Source organism: Carettochelys insculpta, chromosome 32 (genome assembly GCF_033958435.1).
Source record: "Carettochelys insculpta isolate YL-2023 chromosome 32, ASM3395843v1, whole genome shotgun sequence".
Classification (NCBI taxonomy): Eukaryota; Metazoa; Chordata; order Testudines; family Carettochelyidae; genus Carettochelys; species Carettochelys insculpta.
Genome location: NC_134168.1, coordinates 3,712,230 through 3,730,018, shown reverse-complemented (window position 1 = coordinate 3,730,018; position 17,789 = coordinate 3,712,230). Strand labels below are relative to the sequence as shown.

The 17,789-nt window shown below is 63.1% G+C and overlaps 2 protein-coding genes across 3 annotated transcripts; one reads left to right on the top strand and one right to left on the bottom strand.

Moving 5' to 3' along the window:
• Positions 1-509: 509 nt before the first annotated feature.
• Positions 510-6,841, bottom strand: ABHD4 (abhydrolase domain containing 4, N-acyl phospholipase B). 2 transcript variants are annotated; one of them, XM_074982364.1, is made up of 8 exons: positions 6,777-6,841; positions 5,535-5,623; positions 4,782-5,157; positions 3,783-3,830; positions 2,808-2,962; positions 2,539-2,650; positions 1,428-1,614; positions 510-1,136 (listed from the first exon to the last, which is right to left on the bottom strand). In XM_074982364.1, the coding sequence occupies exons 1-8, from the start codon at positions 6,797-6,799 to the stop codon at positions 1,047-1,049; spliced, it is 1,080 nt and encodes a 359-aa protein (XP_074838465.1). In that variant the 5' UTR covers positions 6,800-6,841; the 3' UTR covers positions 510-1,046. The 2 variants fall into 2 exon arrangements, with proteins under 2 accessions (XP_074838465.1, XP_074838466.1); XM_074982365.1 differs by lacking the exon at positions 3,783-3,830 and having other exon boundaries at positions 6,777-6,840.
• Positions 6,842-8,105: 1,264 nt separating this feature from the next.
• On the top strand, positions 8,106-15,507 carry DAD1 (defender against cell death 1). Its single transcript, XM_074982418.1, has 3 exons — positions 8,106-8,574; positions 14,511-14,657; positions 15,334-15,507. Exons 1-2 carry the CDS (start codon positions 8,121-8,123, stop codon positions 14,639-14,641), a joined length of 585 nt encoding a protein of 194 aa, XP_074838519.1. The 5' UTR covers positions 8,106-8,120; the 3' UTR covers positions 14,642-14,657; positions 15,334-15,507.
• The last annotated feature ends 2,282 nt before the right edge of the window (positions 15,508-17,789 follow it).

Below are 17,789 nucleotides of genomic sequence, written 5' to 3'. Positions count from 1 at the left end.
TCACCCACCCACTGCTCCACAGCAGGGGGGCGGCTGGCTGCAGCGGGTGCTTTTTGCCCCCCACCCTGGGCTTGACAGAGTGGGGGGCCAAGGCCAGACGTCCTGGGGGTCAAGGAGCTGCACGAGGCAGGGGATGCTTGGGGGCAAAGGGGCTTCACGGGCAGAAGTTGGAAAAAGAGAAAGTCTCCGCCAGCTCTCCTGTCCATGAGGATGCAGCTGCCTCTGGGGTGGAGCACAGGACTGACTAAAACAGGGGCCTGTGCCTGGCCCATTTTAGCCTCTCCCCCATACCCCTGCACACCCAGCTGCGCCTGGAAGTACCTGCTGGCTCCAGGTTAATGCACTGCAGCCAGAGCTGAGCGAGGGGAGACCGCCCCTGCCAGGCCCCCTGCACAGGGCCCCAGCCCAGAGCCATGGGAGCTCAGCCCCTGCTGAGCCTCCACCTGCCAGCACTGCAGCGAGGGAGGGGAAACCGCCCCCCACACAACCCCCAGCCCTCCCCCACTGTCTTCCAGTTCCATTTTCTTTATTAAGATGGAAAAGTCGTAGAAAGGGGGCGGCTCTTTTACAAAGCTCTGGGGAGGAGCGGGGGAGACCCCAGGCAGCTCACCGAAGGGTACCCGGGGGCTAAACCCATTCAGGGGCTCCCAGCATGGCACCATGAGACAGACACACCAGCCCCCAGGCTCCTGTGTGCTTTGGCATCACCACCTCCTCCCCCCCCTCGGCCTGTGCCCCACGGCAGAGCAGGTCAGCCCAGCACAGGCTGGGGGTGCTGAGCAGGGGGTCAATGGCCCCTCAGGGGCTGACCAAGCAGCGAGTTCAAAACCGTGCGTGGCACACAGGGGCCCTCGTGCCCCAGAGGCAGCAGCAGGGGCTTAAGGCAGGACAGGCTCAGAGGGAGATCCCGCCGGCTGAGGGCGCAGACCAGCCAGGGCGACAGACGAACAAACCCCTCCGCCCTGCAGCTGAGACGCAGCCCCGGATCGGGGCCCGGGCAGGCCCAGACAGCCCAGCCCGGGAGGGGGCCGTGGGGGATCGGCTCCTCAGTCCACAGCGTCGCAGATCTCCTGCACGGCCGCATTGAAGGCGGCGGGCTGGTCGGCGTAGACGTGGTGGGAGGCGCCGGCGATGGCCTGGTGGGACGCGGGGGAGACAGGTGAGCATCCCCCTGAGGTTGGAGGCTCCCTTCCCCCCCAGTCTCTGCTCCCCACTGATTCCCTTCCTGCTCCCCTACCACCCCCGCCCCCCCCAGTGTATGTCTGCTCCAGGGATCTGCCCCCCACATCGCCCAGGCCCCCCGCTCCGCAGACCTGTCCTCCCAGCTGCCCCAGCCCCACTGCCCTGCCCCCGACCTCCCCCCCGCCACTTCTGGCCCTGCTCCCCCCAGCCCCATCTCCCAGCTCCCCCCTTCCCTTCCATGGTACCAGGTGCCGGACGTAGCTGTGGGGCCGCAGGTCCCGCACCCGGCGCCCGGTGCTGGTGTCGATCCAGGACTCGGCCCCGTAGATCAGGGTGATGGGCAGATCCCGGCGCAGCAGGTGGACCCGCTCCAGCATGGGGCGGCGCGCCCAGCCCAGAGCCTGGGTCATGGCCTTGAACGCCGTCTCGCCGCTGCGGGGCGGGAGGAGGGGTGAGCACCCAGACGCCGGGTCCCCCTCCCCGCACCCTCCCCCCAGCACCCCGGACACCGGGGTCCCCCTCCCCATCTTCCCCACACCCCAAATGGGTGCCTGCACCCCCCTGCCTGAGACCCCCCAGCACCCAGGGCCCCACCACCTGCACCCCCCCATGTCTTCCCCACACCCCCCATGGGTGCCTGCGCCCCCCTGCCTGAGACCCCCCAGCACCCCACCACCTGCACCCCCCATCTCCCCCCCAGCACCCCAGCCCCCCCAAACACTGGAGACCCCCTCCCCATGTATCCTCCCCAGTGGCCCAGCCTCCCCCAGACAACAGGGTCCCCCTCCCACCCACCCCATGGGTGCCTGGGTCCCCGGGTCCCCCTGCCTGAGACCCCCAGCACCTGGGGTCCCACCACCCGCACCCCCCTCAGCCTAGGTCCCCCCCTCCAGCACCCCAGCCCCCATGGGTGCCTGGGCCCCCCTGACTGAGACCCCCAGCACCCAGGGTCCCACCACCTGCACACCCTGCAGCCTGGAGTCCCCCCCATCTGTGCTCCCTCCCAGCATCCCTGCTGCAGACGCCTGGGTCCCCCCGACCCTGTCTGCGGCTTCCTTCCAGTGTCCCTACCCCCAGACGCCTGGTACCCCCAACCCCCACCTGCACCTCCCTCTCAGTGTCCCCATCCCCCAACGCATGGGACCCCTGTCCCCCAGATTCCCCACCAGCCCCACCTGGGCCTCCTTCTCAGCACTCCCACCCCTGGGCTCCTGGGTCCCCCTCTGTGCCCCCATCCCAGATAGCTGGTTTCCGAGCCTTGTTTGCTGTCCTGGACGCCTGGGTCCCATTCCCACCCTGAGGCCCAGGAGCAGCGTGGTAACCCCAAGGGGCAGCGGGGTGCTCCCAGCCCCTCACCTGGGAGTCTGGGCATTGCAGTGGTAGATGTACTCCAAGATGGTGTCATCCTGGAAAAACTCGGTGAACTTCTCCTTGATGTCTGGACGGAAGCGCTGGACAAGGCCAGGGCCTGGGCAGACGGACACATGCGGGGGCAGACAGACAGACACCCAGTCACATGTGGGCGTGTGGTGGTGGGGGCCTTTCCCCAGAGATTCGTTCTCCTGCGCCCCCCCCCCCACCGATAAATCCCCCCAGCCCAGGCCCCTCGTATCCCCACAACTCACCCCAGGGCCCAGCGACTCTCAGCACAGCCAGGGGGTTAGAGTGGCCCAGCACAGCAGCCATGGCTTTGACCCAGGTGGGGGGGGCCCGGATCTGGCTTGGGTCGGTGGGGCGCGCAGGGAAGCCCCAGGGGTCCACCAGGATGAGGTGCTTCACCCTGTCCGGGGTACAGCAGCAGAGAGGGTGAGAGATGCCCCCACGAGGACAAACCTAGCCCCCAAAGGCGTATGGGACCTGAACAGTGATTTCCTGCCCCCTAACTCTGCCCCCACTCTGGCTTCTAACCCCCCCGGGCGCATGGGAGTCCTGCCCCTCTGGGGCAGCCGCAGGCTGTGGGACCAACTGGGAGCCAGGCACTGCTCACCTCTCGGGGTACGCCAGGCTCTAGGATGGGGACTGAGGTGGGGGGACAGGGGTTTCCTCTCACCTCTCGGGGTAGGCCAGGCTGTAGGACAGGGACCGAGGCTGGGGGACAGGGGTTTCTCTCACCTCTCGGGGTAGGCCAGGCTGTAGGATGGGGACCGAGGCAGGGGGACAGACTCAGGCTGGGGGACAGGGGTTTCTCTCACCTCTCGGGGTAGGCCAAGCGGTAGGACGGGGACCGAGGCTGGGGGACAGGGGTTTCTCTCACCTCTCGGGGTAGGCCAGGCGGTAGGACGGGGACCGAGGCTGGGGGACAGGGGTTTCTCTCACCTCTCGGGGTAGGCCAGGCGGTAGGACGGGGACCGAGGCAGGGGGACAGACTCAGGCTGGGGGACAGGGGTTTCTCTCACCTCTCGGGGTAGGCCAGGCGGTAGGACGGGGACCGAGGCTGGGGGACAGGGGTTTCTCTCACCTCTCGGGGTAGGCCAGGCTGTAGGACAGGGACCGAGGCTGGGGGACAGGGGTTTCTCTCACCTCTTGGGGTATGCCAGGCTGTAGGACGGGGACCGAGGCGGGGGGACAGACTCAGGCTGGGGGACAGGGGTTTCTCTCACCTCTCGGGGTACGCCAGGCTGTAGGAGGTCGCCAGGAAGCCCCCCAGGCTGTAGGATGGGGACCAAGGCTGGAGGACAGGGGTTTCTCTCACCTCTCAGGGTAGGCCAGGCTGTAGGACGGGGACCAAGGCAGGGAAGAGACCCCGGCTGGGGGACAGGGGATTCTCTCACCTCTCGGGGTACGCCAGGCTGTAGGACGGGGACTGAGGCGGGGGACAGGGGTTTCTCTCACCTCTCGGGGTAGGCCAGGCTGTAGGATGGGGACCAAGGCTGGGGGACAGACCCAGGCTGGGGGACAGGGGTTTCTCTCACCTCTTGGGGTACGCCAGGCTGTAGGACGGGGACTGAGGCGGGGGACAGGGGTTTCTCTCACCTCTCGGGGTAGGCCAGGCTGTAGGATGGGGACCGAGGCTGGGAGACAGGGGTTTCTCACACCTCTCGGGGTACGCCAGGCTGTAGGACGGGGACTGAGGTGGGGGACAGGGGTTTCTCTCACCTCTCGGGGTACGCCAGGCTGTAGGATGGGGACCGAGGCTGGGGGACTGACCCAGGCTGGGGGACAGGGGTTTCTCTCACCTCTCGGGGTACGCCAGGCTGTAGGACGGGGACTGAGGCGGGGGACAGGGGTTTCTCTCACCTCTCGGGGTACGCCAGGCTGTAGGATGGGGACCGAGGCTGGGGGACAGACCCAGGCTGGGGGACAGGGGTTTCTCTCACCTCTCGGGGTAGGCCAGGCTGTAGGACGGGGACTGAGGCGGGGGACAGGGGTTTCTCTCACCTCTCGGGGTAGGCCAGGCTGTAGGATGGGGACCGAGGCTGGGGGACAGACCCAGGCTGGGGGACAGGGGTTTCTCTCACCTCTTGGGGTAGGCCAGGCTGTAGGACGGGGACTGAGGCAGGGGACAGGGGTTTCTCTCACCTCTCGGGGTAGGCCAGGCTGTAGGATGGGGACCGAGGCTGGGGAACAGACCCAGGCTGGGGGACAGGGGTTTCTCTCACCTCTCGGGGTACGCCAGGCTGTAGGAGGTGGCCAGGAAGCCCCCCAGGCTGTGGCCGAGCAGGATCATGCTGCCGATGCCCATCTGCTGGCGCCAGTCCTCAATGGAGCGCACGAACTCCTCCTCAGCCCCCTGGGCGTCATGGGGGAAGGGGGGCCGGGAGCTGCGGCCGAAGCCCAGCAGGTCGAAGGCGTGGAGGGGCCGTCGGGCCCCCAGCTGGTCCAGGTTGAGCACCCACAGCCCCACGCCGCCCCCAAAGCCATGCACCAACACCAGCGGGGTGCGGCCCTGGCCCTGCTCTGGGCACAGCGAGACCGTCCAGATCCGCGCCCGCCCGGGCAGGGTCACATGGCGCCCCACAAAGTGGCTCCGCAGGCCTGCGTGGGGATGGGTTGTCAGTCACCCCCCATTGGGGAGGTGGGTCCCATTGGCTAGAGCCCCCCAGCATCCCCCAGGGCCTGACCCAACCCCCTTCCTGCCTGGTACCCCCCCAAGCCCCTCCATAACCCTGGGCCACCTAGCAGGACATAAGACCTCCCAGGCCCCCACCACTGGAAGTCCTGGGCCCCCTTCCCTGATCCACGCCACCCAGCCTCCCCATGCCAGGAGGGCTCTGCTCTAGCCCTATAGAGGGACATACCCCACAGCCTCCTTAATCGGCTGCTGATATTCACCCCAACCGCCCCACAGGAGACACCGGGCCTCCTGGCCATGAGGGCTAAGCTCCAATATGGGCCCCCCCCCCAGCACTCACACTGCAGGATCCGGGCCTCCACGTTCTTCAGGTGGGACATGGACGTGGGTCGCCAGGTGGGGAGCCAGCCGCTGAGCCAGCCCTGGGGCCTAAGTTGGGGATGCACGGACAGACGGACAGACAGACGGGAGAAGGGAGACAGAAGCCCAGACGGGAAATGGGAACAGGAGGACAGGCAGACAGATACAGGGGAGCAATGGGGAACATCAGTGATACTTTGGGGGAGGGGGTTGCAGTCGAAAGGGGGAGAGACATAACTAACCCCCCTGGGCCCAAGTATCCTTCCCATCCTGGGTTGGGAGCACCTCTTGGGAAAGGGGGCAGAGGCCCCACATCACCTACTTTTCCCTTCCCAGAGTTTCAGCCCCCCCCACCCCCACCACCACAGAGGGCAGAGCTCCTCTCACAGGGACCCCTGTGTCCCCCATTACCCACAGATTTTCTGGGGGATCACTGCCCCACAGTGAGGGATACTGTAGAGTCATCCCCCCCAGGTGGGTGGCCACACACGAGGCCACGCCCTCTGTGGGGCACAGACTCCAGGCTGGGGCACGCTGGCAGCCAGCTCTGTGCACCCTCAAACACCTGACAGAACCTAGCACCCTCTTTCACCCCTGCTCCCCGCTTTCCCTCCCTCCTGCCCCACGTAACTCCCTCCTGCCCCACGTAACTCCCTCCTGCTGCCCCTTCACCCCCACGTAACCCCCAACCTTCATACCCAGCCCCCACTTCCATGACCTCCCCTTCTCCCCCTCCCTGTACCCAGCCCTCTCCTTCATCCCCTCTTCTCCCCTCCCAAATAATTCCCTTCTTCCTGCCCTCTGCACCCCCCGTGCCCACCCCTACACCCCCCATGCCCACTCCCCCCTCAGGGGGTCTCTCTTTCTTGCCCCCTCCATTCTCTGCCCCAATAACCCACACCCCGCCCCATAATCCTGCCCGCTCCCCGCCCCCGCTCCTTTCCCTGCTCTTCTCTGTCATGCCATGGCTCCCCGCAGCCCCTCTCCTGCCTTTGCCAGCCCCCTCTCCCCCTAGCCAGCCCTCCACTGCCAGCTCCCCCCGGACATGCAGGAGGGGCACCCCAGCCCCCGGAATAGGAAGGCAGCCGCCCCCAAACATACAGCCCAGCAGGGCAACGCTTCAGGGCCATAGGAAAAGGCTCCCCCACTCCCACTATCTGGGGGGGGGACCCCCCCGGGACCCCGGCTCCCCTGTAAGGGACGTGGAGAGACGCAAACTCACTCTTCCTCCCTGTCTTCCTCCATGGCCGGGGCCTCGCTGAGCTCATCACCCCAGCAGCTGATCAGGGCGGGGCGTATACGACACAGGGGGGCGGGGCTTAGGCTTTGGCTTTGTGACTGGGAGGGGCTATGTAAGGAGTTGAGTGGGGCGGGGGCTTAGGTGTCATGAATGGGAGGGGTTACGTAAGGAGGGAACTGGGGGCGGGGCTTACGCTTTATGAATGGGACAGGGTTATGTAAGGCGTGGACGGGGCGGGGCTGAGGCGTTACGAATGGGAGGGATTATATAAGGAGTGACCTGGGGGCGGGGCTTACTTTCATGAATGGGGTTATGTAAGGAGTGGACAGGGGCGGGGCTTGGGGCGGGGCTTAGGCGTTATGAATGGCAGGGGTTATGTAAGGCGTGGACGGGGCAGGGCTTAGGCGTTATGAATGGGAGAGGGCGGGTTCTGTAACGAAGAGTCGGGGATGGCCTTGGAGGGGGAATTAAGTCACGCAGGGGGGTAGAGAGGCGGGGTTATAGTGATGGCGGGGGGTGGTGTCTGCTTATCCATGGGTCACGCACACCGATTAAGATTAGGGTGAATGGACTGCAGGATGAGGGGGTGTTCCTGGTGGGTGCGGGTTGGGGTGACCCAGGGCCGGAATATGGGGGTGCTCACAGCGCCACAGGGGTGTAATAAAAGGAGCACGCTTCAGGCATGCTGGGGTGGCCGGTTCCGGCGAGGGTGCAACCAGCTGTCGTTTTGGGGGAGCGGCGTGGTTATCAGGGGGCACCGGCTTTATGGGGGGTGCTGGGTACAATCGTGGGGTGCTGAGCATGTAAGCTGGTGCTACAGGTAATCTGTACTGGGACAGAAGGGGCCCAGGAGAGCAGGGGAGGGTTTATAATGGGCTGGAAGGGGCGACTGAGGGGGGACACGGGCTATGATGGTGGGGGATTATTTGGAGGTACTTCAGTTACAATGGAGGGCTCAGATGGGGCGATAGGGGCGTATAAAGAGACTCGGGTGGGGTGATTGGGGGCCCCTGGGATATAATGGAGGCTCAGGTGAGGTGAGGGGTGCACGTGGGATATAATGGGGGTGCAGGGGTGATGGGGCACGTGGGCTATAAGGGGGGCTCAGGTGGGGGTGGGTTTGGGGCACTGTACTGCCCGTAGGGTTATAATACTACGGGGCACTCAGGTAGCCACGTGGGAACTAAATGTTCCCGGAACGCTGGTTGCGGGCTCTCAGTGCCCGAGGTCCCCGTTCCTCATGCGCCTAATCTACCCAGCAACAACCCGCGCTGGTTTCTCATTGGACCACAGAAACAAGCGGAGAGCGTGGGTGGTGGGAGACGCATGCGCACACGAAGGGCGCAGCAGCCGGTAGTTTCCGCACTGCGCATGCGAATCGGCTTTTCGGCCTCCCCTGGGCACGTCACAGTCGGCCTGCGCCCTTCCCACGCGGCAAGCGACCCGGAAGTGCTCGCGGCAGCTTCCGGCCTGCTCAGCGCGCGGCGGCGCGAGAGGCGACCCGGAAGTGCTCGCGGCGGCGGCTTCCGGCCAGCTCAGCGCGCGGCCATGGCGACGGCGGCGGCTCCGGGGAGCGGCTCGGTGGGCGCCGTCGTGCGGCGCTTCCTGGCCGAGTACAGCAGCGGCACCGCCAGCCGCCTCAAGGTGCTGGACGCGTACCTGCTGTACGTGCTGCTGAGCGGCGCGCTGCAGTTCGGCTACTGCCTGGGCGTCGGCACCTTCCCCTTCAACTCCTTCCTCAGCGGCTTCATCTCGGCCGTGGGCAGCTTCGTGCTGGGCGGTGAGTGCGCGGCGCCGTCCCCCGGCGGCGCCAGCCCGTAATAACCCCGCTCCCCGCTGTGCCATGGCAACCGCCAGCCCATAATGCCCCCGCTCCCCGCTGTGCCATGGCAACCGCCAGCCCATAATACCCCCTCTGTGCCATGGCAACCGCCAGCCCGTAATACCCCCGCTCTCCGCTGTGCCATGGCAACCGCCAGCCCATAATGCCCCCGCTCTCCGCTGTGCCATGGCAACCGCCAGCCCGTAATGCCCCCGCTGTGCCACGGCAACCGCCAGCCCGTAATGCCCCCGCTGTGCCACGGCAACCGCCAGCCCGTAATGCCCCTGCTCCCCGCTGTGCCATGGCAACCGCCAGCCCGTAATGCCCCCGCTCCCCGCTGTGCCATGGCAACCGCCAGCCCGTAATGCCCCCGCTCCCCGCTGTGCCATGGCAACCGCCAGCCCGTAATGCCCCCGCTCCCCGCTGTGCCATGGCAACCGCCAGCCCGTAATACCCCCGCTGTGCCATGGCAAGCACCAGCCCGTAATGCCCCCGCTGTGCCATGGCAACCGCCAGCCCATAATACCCCCGCTCCCCGCTGTGCCATGGCAACCGCCAGCCCATAATACCCCCGCTCCCCGCTGTACCATGGCAACTGCCAGCCCATAATACCCCCTCTGTGCCATGGCAACCGCCAGCCCGTAATACCCCCGCTCTCCGCTGTGCCATGGCAACCGCCAGCCCATAATGCCCCCGCTCTCCGCTGTGCCACGGCAACCGCCAGCCCGTAATGCCCCCGCTGTGCCACGGCAACCGCCAGCCCGTAATGCCCCTGCTCCCCGCTGTGCCATGGCAACCGCCAGCCCATAATACCCCCGCTCCCCGCTGTGCCATGGCAACCGCCAGCCCGTAATACCCCCGCTGTGCCATGGCAAGCACCAGCCCGTAATGCCCCCGCTGTGCCATGGCAACCGCCAGCCCATAATACCCCCGCTCCCCGCTGTGCCATGGCAACCGCCAGCCCATAATACCCCCGCTCCCCGCTGTACCATGGCAACTGCCAGCCCATAATACCCCCACTGTGCCATGGCTACCGCCAGCCCATAATACCCCCGCTCCCCGCTGTGCCATGGCAACCGCCAGCCCATAATACTCCCGCTCCCCGCTGTGCCATGGCAACCTCCACCCCACTGTGCCGTGGCAAGCGCCAGCCCCTAATACCCCCGCTGTGCCATGGCAATTGTCACTCCATAATACCCCCGCCAGCCCGCCCTACTGTGGCAACCACCAGCCTGTAATGCCCCTGCTGCCCCACTGTGCCATGGCAACCGCCAGCCCATAGTCACCCGGTTCTCGTGTCAGTGCCTGCCCATAATGCCCCTGTTCGCCCCTCCCCTCAACACCGGCCTCTAGTCACCCGGTTCCCTTGGCAACCTCAGCCCATCATGCCCCTTTGGCAATGTCAGCCTGTAGTCACTTTCCTGTGCCATGGCAATGCAGGCCTGTACTGCCCCATCCCCCTGGCAAACCCAGCCCATAGTCACCCTGCTGTACCATGGCAACGCCAGCCCATAATGCCCCCCCCGGGCAATGCTGGCCCCCCGTCACCTGGTTCCCCTGGCAGTGCCAGCCCATAGTCTAGCTGGTGTGCCATGCCAACGCTAGTCCATAGTCACCTGGTTCCCCTGGCAGCGCCAGCCCATAGTCTAGCTGCTGTGCCATGCCAACGCTAGTCCATAGTCACCCGGTTCCCCTGGAAGCACCAGCCCATAGTCTAGCTGCTGTGCCATGCCAACGCTAGTCCATAGTCACCTGGTTCCCCTGGCAGTGCCAGCCCATAGTCTAGCTGCTGTGCCATGCCAACGCTAGTCCATAGTCACCCGGTTCCCCTGGAAGCGCCAGCCCATAGTCTAGCTGCTGTGCCATGCCAACGCTAGTCCATAGTCACCCGGTTCCCCTGGAAGCGCCAGCCCATAGTCTAGCTGCTGTGCCATGCCAACGCTAGTCCATAGTCACCTGGTTCCCCTGGAAGCGCCAGCCCATAGTCTAGCTGCTGTGCCATGCCAACGCTAGTCCATAGTCACCCGGTTCCCCTGGAAGCGCCAGCCCATAGTCTAGCTGCTGTGCCATGCCAACGCTAGTCCATAGTCACCTGGTTCCCCTGGCAGTGCCAGCCCATAGTCTAGCTGCTGTGCCACGCCAACGCTAGTCCATAGTCACCCGGTTCCCCTGGAAGCGCCAGCCCATAGTCTAGCTGCTGTGCCATACCAACGCTAGTCCATAGTCACCTGGTTCCCCTGGAAGCGCCAGCCCATAGTCTAGCTGCTGTGCCATACCAACGCTAGTCCATAGTCACCTGGTTCCCCTGGAAGCGCCAGCCCATAGTCTAGCTGCTGTGCCATGCCAACGCTAGTCCATAGTCACCTGGTTCCCCTGGCAGTGCCAGCCCATAGTCTAGCTGCTGTGCCACGCCAACGCTAGTCCATAGTCACCTGGTTCCCCTGGCAGTGCCAGCCCATAGTCTAGCTGCTGTACCATGCCAACGCTAGTCCATAGTCACCCGGTTCCCCTGGAAGCGCCAGCCCATAGTCTAGCTGCTGTGCCACGCCAACGCTAGTCCATAGTCACCCAGTTCCCCTGGAAGCGCCAGCCCATAGTCTAGCTGCTGTGCCATACCAACGCTAGTCCATAGTCACCTGGTTCCCCTGGCAGTGCCAGCCCATAGTCTAGCTGCTGTGCCATGCCAATGCTAGTCCATAGTCACCCGATTCCCCTGGAAGCGCCAGCCCATAGTCTAGCTGCTGTGCCATGCCAACGCTAGTCCATAGTCACCTGGTTCCCCTGGAAGCGCCAGCCCATAGTCTAGCTGCTGTGCCATGCCAACGCTAGTCCATAGTCACCCGGTTCCCCTGGAAGCGCCAGCCCATAGTCTAGCTGCTGTGCCATGCCAACGCTAGTCCATAGTCACCCGGTTCCCCTGGAAGCGCCAGCCCATAGTCTAGCTGCTGTGCCATGCCAACGCTAGTCCATAGTCACCTGGTTCCCCTGGCAGTGCCAGCCCATAGTCTAGCTGCTGTGCCATACCAACGCTAGTCCATAGTCACCCGGTTCCCCTGGAAGCGCCAGCCCATAGTCTAGCTGCTGTGCCATGCCAACGCTAGTCCATAGTCACCTGGTTCCCCTGGAAGCGCCAGCCCATAGTCTAGCTGCTGTGCCATGCCAACGCTAGTCCATAGTCACCCGGTTCCCCTGGAAGCGCCAGCCCATAATGCCTCCATCACCCCACTGTGCCGGGCCAACGCCAGCCTATAAGGCCCCCATTTGCCACTCTCCCTCCTCGCAACATTAGCCCCTAGTCACCTGGTTCCCTTGGCAGCGCCAGCCCAATAAGCCTCCCCACCCCAGCAACGCTAGCCTCTAGTAACCTGATTCCCTTGGCAATGCTAGCCCATAAGGCCCCCATCCCCCTGGCAACGCCAGCCCATAGTCACCCAGTTCTCTTGTCAAAGCGACCCCATAATGTTCTCGTGTCCTTGGCAATGCCAGCCCATAGTCACCCTGCTTTGTTATGTGTTACGGCAATGCAGGCCTGTAATGCCCCCATCCCCTGGCAAGCCCAGCCCCTAGTCACCCTGCTGTGCCGTGGCATTGCCTGCCAGCCCAAAGTGACTCCATCCTCCTGGCAATGCCAGCCCTGAGTCTTCCTGTTTCCTGGCAGTGTCGGCCCTTAGAGATCCCACTGTGCCCTGGCAATGCGAGCCCATAATGCCCCGTCCCTCCAGCAGTGGCAGCCTGTGGTCACCCGCCGTGGGCAACAGCAGCCCAGAGTGGGCAACGGCAGTCTGTGGTCACCCCGCCGTGGCCCCAGTAGCGCTGGCCCATGTCTCCTTTCACCCTGGCAATGCCTCCCCGTGAGCACCTTCTCCCTCACCACCTTAGTGGCTTCATCGCAGCCTTGGGCTGGGTGGCGAGTCTGCAGGCTGTGCCACCCACTAGCCACAGCTCAATCCACAGGGTTTAACGTCACCGTATTTTGTGTGGCAGCACCACTGTAACCCCCTGTGGCCTGCTGGGGGTTCCCCATGGCCAATAAGGGGTTGAGATCACCTGCCCAGTGATCCTGGCTGCTTTTGTGCAGCTTTGGCTCAGAGCCCCAACTCCAGCAGCCAGCGCACAGCGTGATGGGTTCTTACAAATTCAGCGTAGTGCCGGCATGGTACAGACTTTGTCTGAGAGGAAGGGTCGGTGGAGTCACATCTTTCATTGGACTAGCTTCTGGTGGCAGCAGAGGCAGGCACTGATGCTTGCCCAGAGCGATTTCCCAGGCGCGAAGAGGAGCTCTGACGAAATTCAGATGTTTCTCTCCGTTGCTGATGGAAGTTTGTCCATTGAAAGATATTCCGTCACCTGCCTTGTCTCTCTGATGTCCCAGGAATGAATCTGTTACAGTAACGCTGTATACAGTTTTTCCTGTGCATTTCTCTTAGTGGTTGGCTTGATTATTGGCAGAAGACAATGAAAGCACATTCACACCCTTGGTAAGCAAAGTTAATGAGCAGCTCTTTAGTGAGCCCAGGAACCCACAGGCTACATTTACGTGGGAGGCTTTTGGGGGGGAAAATGCGGTGCATCTACGCTCAATGCGCGCTGTTGACGGTTTGTCTATGAAATCCTGCTCATCCACCGGCAGCATTAGACCTCTACCCATTCAAGAAAACAGCTGCGTGGGTGCTCTGGGGCCCCCTTTGTTGACAGACAGGGCTTCCAGTTTCTCAGGCTGCCCTGTTTGCAGAGCTTCTGGTTGGCAGCTCTGTCAAGAGGGCTGGGCAGTCTGGGTGTTCTCTGTCGACAGAGCAGCTTGCTCTTTTAATCCATCTTTATGCGTAGCCGCAATCTGTCTACGTAAGTTTTGCCTATAATAACCCTTCCAGTAGTCACTTCTGTCAACAGATGCTTCTTCTGCAGAGGTAGCCACAGAGACCAGGGACTTCAGGGTAACACAAGAGGAGTCAGAGAGACATGTCATCCTTCACCAGAGGAGACAGAGAAACCGAGCGCCTTGGGCTCTGTGTCAGATCCTGGCTATGGACCTGCAGCTGCCATGAGAAAACTGCTAGGAAAAAAAGACACTAGTTTGTCAGACATTGGTTCCTGAGACAGATATTTATTATGGTTTGTTTGTGACCGTTTCTGTCCCGGTTCCTCCTCCTTGGCACCATTTAAATCTGAGGAACTTGCTTTGCTGTGATGATGAACCAGACCAGAGCTGTGTGTTGAAGTGCAGGGGGTGTGATTATTAAAGAGCTGTGGACGCTACAGTCAGGGGACTGTGCTCGGAGAGGCTGGGCGGTGGAAGCCGGTTCGAGATCGTGGTGGTGGGCTGTGAGGCACAGTGTTTAAGGCATCCCGAGTTCCCAGGCAGGTGTTGGCCGAGCCCCTCACTGGCCTGCCTGGGTCCCTAAGCGCCACACCTTCTATGGCAGCCGTGTCCCACGGTAACGATCCCGTCTGTAACTGGGCACCTTCCTATTCAATGTCTTCTGAGCAGGATCATCTCCTCCTGGCGCAGCTTCGAATCGATGGCCTGTTCTCCAGCAACCCCATCCCAGAGTATCCCCCATGGCCTCCCTAAACCATAGGAACCAGCACCCCATTCTCTGTCTGGGTATCTCCTTCCTGCTCCTGCCTACCCGGCTCCCTTACTTCTGTGGGCAGCTTTATCCTGAGCAGCGAGTAACCCAGGGCGACGACGCTCCCCCATGGCAACCCCATCCCTCTTCCTGCTCAGCCCGGGTACCTTCCTTCTCAGACTGGGGGTAGCTCCCTTTTGGGGACAGGGCCCCTTCCCGCCTAGAGGAGCTGCTTTACCTCCTCTGCTGCCTCAGGCCTGTTCTGCAGCCAGCTCTCCAGACACGGCCACCTGATGCAATCTGTGGCTCTCTTCCCGTTCCTAGTTTGCCTGAGGATCCAGATCAACCCGCAGAACAAAGGGGAGTTCCAGGGCATCTCGCCGGAACGGGCCTTCGCTGACTTCCTCTTCGCCAGCACCATCCTGCACCTCGTCGTCATCAACTTCGTGGGCTGAGCCAGAGGACCCTCAGGTGCGGGGCAGAGAGGGCCGGGGCCCGGTCCGTTTGCTGTGGCAGCTCATACCTCTGAGCTGGGACCAGAACCTGTAGTTCCTGACTCCCAGCCCCACTACTGGGGCCCCCCGCTCTCCCCTCCCCAAACTGGGACAGGACCTGGCAGTCCTTACACCTGGCCCCTCTGCTGTAACCTGCTGGGTCCCACTGCCCTTCCTGAGCTGGGATAGGCCCCTGCGGTCCTGACACCCGCTCCTTCTGCTGTAACAAATTCTGTCTCACGGCCCCCCCAGCACTGAGGGCTCCCACACCGTGAGCTGCACGGCTCACCCTGTGACAGCTCCATCTGACGTGCCCTTGGGATCCTCAGGAGCAAACAGGAGTTTGTCCTCCTTGCTGTCAGGCAGAGGGGGCTGGGTGCCAGGGCTCTCACAGGGGAGTGGGCGAGGGTGGGGCACAACTGGAGGCCAAGGGGGGGTGGGTGGTGTAGGAGGTCGGAGTCAGGCACTTAGAAGGATGAAATGTGAGCAGATGGGGGCCATGGCACTGGGCTGTGAGCTCAGGGTGATGGGGCTTCGGGGGGTTGAAGTCCCGGGAGGGCAGGGGCTGGAGGTGTCTGTGGAGTTTGGATGAACCCTCCCAGTTTTCCCCACAGTGACTCCAGGTACCCTGGTGCCCCTCTGTTTCCCTGCAGGTCCCGACTACCTCTCGTGCTGTGCTGGTACCAGGCCCCCAGGGACACAGGTCCGGCCCCTCGCAGAGAAGGGCTGTGGGCACTGCCAAGAGATGAGGCCTCCTGGGAAGGTGCCGGCCTCTTCCCCCCACACCCACCGTGACCACCTCCCCCAATAAACCCCTTTGTTCTGGACCTCTGCACCTGGCGCATCTGTGGTGGAGGGGAGGGCTCCGGGGTTGGGGGGCCCAGCTCACAGACACACACACACCCTGGCCCCCCGAGGCCAGAGAGACTCACCCACCCCACCCCCCACTCCCCAGGTGTCGCTTCTCTGCATGACCCATTTTTGGCGTGGGGGGCAGGAAACGGCCTACCACAAAGACCCACCGCCCCCCTTCCTGGCCCTTATCGCATGGAAACCATCGCTCTGCAGCGCAGGCCCGGCCCCCCCGGCCAGCTGCGGGGGGCGCTGTGGAACACTTGGGCTGTGATGGTGGTTTGTGGGGAAGGAAGGGGTCATTTCTATTTTGGGACTTCCCAGGCAAGCCACCCCCCTTCCTGCCAGTTTGTTCTTGTGGCCTCTCCCTCTGGCCGGTCTCCAGAGCAGCCTTGGGTACGGTGCCCCATTCCATTTCTGTGCCAGCTGTAACACAGGGAGAAACGCCTCCTACGCCCCCAGCTCCGTCGGCTCAGCACTCTGAGCCCATCCCACCCAGGAGCTCTCCTGTCCCCCACACACCCTGCTCCGTCAGCTCAGAACCTGGAGCCTGGGTAGCCCTGGATCCATGAACGCTTCCAACCCTGCCGCTCTGGAGTGGACATGCGAGCCCCCTTGCCTGGTGTTCTGCTCACCCCAGGGTGCTCTTTCAATGAAGTGGAGAGGACGTTCTCCCGGTCCCCTGCTTTGCAGCGAGTCGAGCCAGCCTGTCCCATTTTCCTGTTTGTGGTGACTGCCAGTGTTCCCTCTCTGCGTGTCTGTGTGCTCCCAGCGCACTGGTACTGAGAAATTGCTGACGCTGTCCTGTGCTCCCTGTAATCAGAAAACAGATTGCCTGGAAGAGAGATACTGTGCTAACATTTAGGGTAACGTATCTAGAGCAGCAGAAACAAATCCTGGGCCTCTGTGCTGTTTGAGTTTCTACTGATTTCGCTGGTGCTTTGCGTGCTGCCAGTTGGCCTCAGCAAAGCTCTGGGAGGGGAGTTGTACCTCTAGAAGACCTCTTTGCCCCCGTCCGCCCCCCAGGAATATGTGTACCCCTGTGGTCTTGCCTGCTTTAGTCGTCACGTTTCTAAGCTGAGCGGTCCCAGCCGTTTGAATCGCTCCACGCACGGAAGCTGTGCCTTACCCCAATGGTTCTTGTTGTCCTCTGTGCTATTTGCCGTTCAAGTGTATCTTTTTGGCGAGGGAATGAGGAGAGTTGTGGGCTGTATTCCAGCGCTCGGCATCTCATGGATGTGCCTGGCAGGGTTCCCGTGCGTGGAATAAATTTTACGTGCACTGAAGCATGCGTGGGCGTGTACCACTAGTGCAGACACAGGCTGCCGGCTGCGGTTGGCTCTGAGGATCAGCTGGGCGGCACCTGACTCTCTCCTGGGCCGGCGCCCAAGTGCTCCGTGTACAGGGAACACTGGTGCCCGGTGATGTTAGGGTATTTTCATTGTTCGTCTCTGTCCCTCTCCTAATACGGGTTCAGTCTCTGTAATCTGGGGCGGTCCAGTCCAGCAATGTCCCTGGTCTGGCAGGAGCTTGGATGTTGCTGGACCCAAGAGCCCTGGTGGCTTTGATGTGGGGTGGCCAGGCTTCTGGTGGCAGGAGGGCCAGAGCCTGTCTGGGGAGCTTGGGAGCGGGGACCAGAGGGGCAGCCAGGCCAGCCTTGACCCTTGCTCTGGCAAACCCCCTGGGTTGGAACCAGTCGGGTCCTCAGGGTGCCAGACCAGGAAGGTCCAACCTGCAGCTCCTTTCACCTGTCACACCCACACACTTCCCGCTGTGTCGGATCAGGCCAATGGGCTGTCACCACGGGCCACCTCCCTGCCACGACTGATCAGCGCGAAGGAGCTGGTCCCTGCTGGGCTCCCTGAGCCACGCACCAGCCGGTCCAGGGTCTCCTCCCCAGCCCTGCTGCCTCTGGTCAGACCAGGGCACCCGGCCGGGCTGGGCATTTCCACTCCTCGGGGGCGCAGGCGGGCAGGGGCCGGGGCACGGGGCCTACGAGGACTTCCCCAAGCGTCGTGCCTCTTCCTATTGGTGGGACAGGAGTGCCACCTGGTGGGAGTTCGCATCTTCCCCTGTGCCCGGGGTTTCAAGGGCGACAGGTTCTCCCCCTGCCAGGGGGAGGTTTTCCACCAGTGGTCACAAATTGCCTGCAGGTATTTTCTTCGCACCCCTTGGTGACTCCAGCCACCCCCTTTTTCTTGCTTTTCTCTTCTGTTTTGTTCCTTCTTTCCCTCTTTCCTTCCCATGCTGCTGCTCT